Here is a 3,880-nt window from a genome sequence, read left to right as displayed (position 1 = left end):
TCTGCATCGCTCGGCAGAGGCGGGCTCCCCCCGCAGGGTCCAGGGCAGAGTGGGGCCTTGCTGCGGACTCCTACTGCCACCCCTGAAGTCTCAGATGGGCCAGAGTCACCACCTGCTCCTGGGTGGTCCTCCTCAATCCCTGACCCTCTCAGCCACACGCCATGAAATGAATGGGGGTGAGACCCCAGACTGCCTTCCCCCATCCCGTCCCCACACGCAGCCCTGCCTGGACCCAGAGGCCCCGAGGCCGTGCTCAGGGCAGTGCCCCCCTGGGCTGGGTGCGCTCAGGGTGTCTCTGAAGAAACACGGTCTGGGGTGGGCTCAGCGCAGAACTACCCTCCGCCGTAACCCTGAGCCGCAGCTCTCCCCGCACTCAGCCCTACCGGTCCTGCAGACTGGAGGCCTGTCGGGCTTGCTAGCATGCCAGCCAGTAGTGGGCCACTGGCCTCTGGGCAGCCACGCTAAGGGACAGCCAGTAGTGGGCCACTGGCCTCTGGGCAGCCACGCTAAGGGACAGCCAGCAGGTCACGGGAGCGAAGCCGAGCACAGGCGCATTCGGCGCAGAAGGTCCCTGAATGCCACAGCCATTCAGTGACACTGAGCCAACGGTGACCGATGCCAGACGCCACCCTACTTTACTCTAAAAGAATGATTTAATTTAACTTAACTTACTTATTTATATTTGACCAGAGAAGGACACAGTGAGAGAGAGAAAGCAAGCTGCCAGGTCCAGGACTCGAACTACGGTCGGCCATGTGCCCTCAACCGCACCGCCTTCTGGCCCTGACACCAACCTCCTCTTAACAGCAGGTGCCTCCTGTGGGCTGGGTCTCTCTAGAGCAGCCTGTCATGCCGGGAGCCCGGCCACCTCACGGGCTGCCTCTACCAGCACGCCGGGAGCCAGGACTTCAGTACCTGGCTCGGTCCACCCACCTAGGCCGCAGCCAGACCCCCGCGGGGCTCTGTCCCAAGCAAGTGTGCTCCCCCTTTCCCGGCAGCCAGAGCCACCCACGGACCCTGCCCTGCAGGCCAGGTCTCTATTGGGCTGTCACCGGCTCTAGCCAGCTCTGCCCCACCGTCCTGCCCCTAAAGGGGAAGGGCTGCGGCCCAGGCTGTGAGCTGGTCTGACCATAAAGGCACCCGTAAGAGGAGCCCTCGGGGGGGGAGCGTCTAGGCCACCGGATACTTCGTAATGAGACCCAGGCCCAGGCGCCTGCAGGCAGTGGGGAGGTGGGAGACCTCCCAGATCCTCAGGGCAGCAGCCTCTGCCGTGGCCGTCAGAGTGACAGCAGACCTGTGCCACCCCAACGGGGTGACAGTACACGAGATGCAGACCGCGCTCGATCTGAGCCCCATGGGCGAGGGTAAGGCTGTCCGCATGGGCAGTGGCCACATGTGGCCAGCACCCACACGCTGGCCCGGACTCCCACCACCTCGCATCTCACATCCCGAGGGCACCTACTCGGGTACACCTCAGTGTGGCCGCGCAGGCCTCGGAGAGCAGGTGCTGCTGGGAGAGCCGCGGCTCTAGAACCTGGGGCACCAGGAGCCGGGCCGGGCCGGGCGGTCCGAGCAGAGGCAGGCGGGAAGCCGGGGCAGCTGCTGGGCAGTGGGGAGGCTGACCTTGAGGGCAGGGATCTCGACGCTGTCGCCGAGGCTGATGGCGCCTGAGAGGACGGTTACAGTCATCACGGTGCCCTGGCCTCTGATGGAGAAGCAGTGGTCCACAGCCATGAGGAACGGCCCTGACGGGTCTCTCGTTGGGATGGGGATCTGCGACTTCAGGAGCTGCCAAGAGACACGGGGCATAGCCTGTCCAGAGAGTGCGGGGACAGGGCTGGGGTGCACCGGCCAGCAGGTCACCGAGGTCACCAAGTGCCCCGCACTCCTGCGAGCCAGCGTCCAAGTGTGTCCCGGCTCCACCACACGCCCAGGTGCAGGGAGAGGCGAGGTGTCGCCAGGGGCAACCTGCAGGCCTGGTCCACGGGCAGGGCTCTGGCACATTGCCCAGCGGTACGCGCATTCCCAGCCTCGGAGGCCGGCGGGGGAAGGTGCCTCTCGCCCTGGCCCCTGGCCTCATGCCCACTCCCCGCACGAGCCTCCTCTCCCCTGGAGACTACTCTGGAAAGACTCGGTGTAGCAGAGCCCCGCCAAGACCACGGCCAACACCCTGCTGTGACTATTTACCTGCCCTGCACGGGGGAGCAGAGGGCAGCTGCCCGGGCTGGGGGCGGGGGCAGGGCCAGAGCAACCGCTGGCCACTCCCACCAGCCTCAGCAGAGATGGAGAGCAGGCCCTGTGTCTGCCATGTGCTCGAGCCCTGGTGGCTGACGCCCTCGAGCGCGAGTTGGAGACAGTGTCGGAGCCCGTTACCAGCAAAGACACCGGAGGTGCATCCCCTCTCACCCTCTGCTTTCCCACTCGGGAGCAGGCCGCCAGCCACTGGCAGCAAACCTCCCAAAGTCCTGGCACTGTGGTGACAGTTCCTTCGGAACAAGAATGGAGCTTCCAAGGGGCCGTGGCCTGCTGTCTGGCTCCAGGTTCCTAACGGAGCAGACAGGCTTCGCTGGCCCGGGCTCCCAGGGCAGAGCTCCCTGGAGCTGCAGGGAGACACATAAGCACCCAGACACACGAGCTTTGCTGAGTCAGCAGGCCAGTGCCTGGAGACCCAGGGCACGTGGTCACCCCACGCTCAGCTCCGCGGAACGGGGCCCGCAGATCCCAAAGCCAGCCCAACCCCAGTGTGGGTCCGGCCCTGGCCCCCGTGGACTCGCTGGCAGGCCTGAAGAGTCCTGCAACCTGACTCTGCACCACTTCCTGGGATTACGGGATGAGTAATGAGCCTCGGGGTGGCTGCGAGTGCTAATGACACTGTGCATAGGACATGGGACTGGCCTGAGCAAGGGACGCTGGGCCACCGCCCCTTCCTGGCCCACTGGAGGCCTCGGCTCACTCGACCCTCAGACCCACGAGGGAAGCCCTGGGATCCCCTTCCCTGCTTTCTTTCTCTGATTTGTTTTGGAGAGGTTTTTGCTATAGGGCACGTGCACTCGCCAGAAAGACAGAGAGAGACAGAGAGACAAAGCGAGAAATCACCCCCCAGGGGGGATGGTAACGCCGCAATCCCTTCTCCTCCATTCTCCTCTCAGGATCTTGGGCACGCACACACATGCGCCAGGCGTGAGTTTAAGCCACTGGGTCTGGAACTCGAACCGTGGTCGACTATATGGGAGTCCAGCGACATAGCCATTACACTAACTGCCGGTCCCCTTCCCTGCTTTCTAGGTGAGACAATCGAGGCAAGGGAGCAGACCTAGGCCTGAGAGCACAGGGAGGCCGTGCAGGCACCACAGCCACCCTCCGCCCCCGACTGCCCTCCGCCTTGCAGTGCCACCTCCCACACTGCACACGCCCTTTCCACCAGCTGCCCTGGGATCCGATTGTGTGGCTGGGCTCCCCTGCACCACCAAGTCTGGGGCAGGCCTGGGCCTCAGGCTTGCAGCTGGGCCCCCAGACATGGGCATGGGGTGGCTGGAGAGGGTGCCTGGGTCCCTGGCGCCTTCCGCACGGCCACGAGTGAGGAGAGGGTGGGAGCAGTTGCACGGGGGCGGGCGAGGAGTCCACCAGAGCACAGGTGCTCGGGTGTACGCCCTGGAGGGAGGAGGGCCTGCCAGGCCGAGAGGGTGAGTGGGGCCCAGGGGCTCCGGTGGGGCCGCGGCCCCGTCTCTGGGCAGAGGACACCGCGGGGCGGGGCCTGCCTACCTCGATGAGCTCCGGGATGCCTTGCGGGGCTTCGGTGTCAGGAGCCTCCGGGCCCCCCGGCTTGGCCGCCACAGGGATGATGGGGGCCCCTCGGAACCCGGGGGGGGGGATGGTGCCC

The 3,880-nt window shown here is 65.6% G+C and overlaps 1 protein-coding gene across 1 annotated transcript in view; it reads right to left on the bottom strand.

Annotated features, from left to right (window-relative positions):
• EEFSEC (eukaryotic elongation factor, selenocysteine-tRNA specific) overlaps positions 1-3,880 on the bottom strand; it is a 172,290-nt gene that overhangs the window by 77,976 nt on the left and 90,434 nt on the right. Inside the window, exons 5-6 of the mRNA XM_027768810.1 lie at positions 3,763-3,851; positions 1,624-1,788 (exon numbers count right to left, since the gene is read on the bottom strand). Of these exons, the coding sequence (XP_027624611.1) occupies positions 1,624-1,788; positions 3,763-3,851 (254 nt within the window). The remainder of the gene's footprint in view (positions 1-1,623; positions 1,789-3,762; positions 3,852-3,880) is intronic.

This window comes from Tupaia chinensis, unplaced genomic scaffold (assembly GCF_000334495.1).
Source record: "Tupaia chinensis unplaced genomic scaffold, TupChi_1.0 Scaffold147500_2, whole genome shotgun sequence".
Lineage (NCBI taxonomy): Eukaryota > Metazoa > Chordata > Mammalia > Scandentia > Tupaiidae > Tupaia > Tupaia belangeri.
This window is presented reverse-complemented; position numbering and strand designations above follow the sequence as displayed.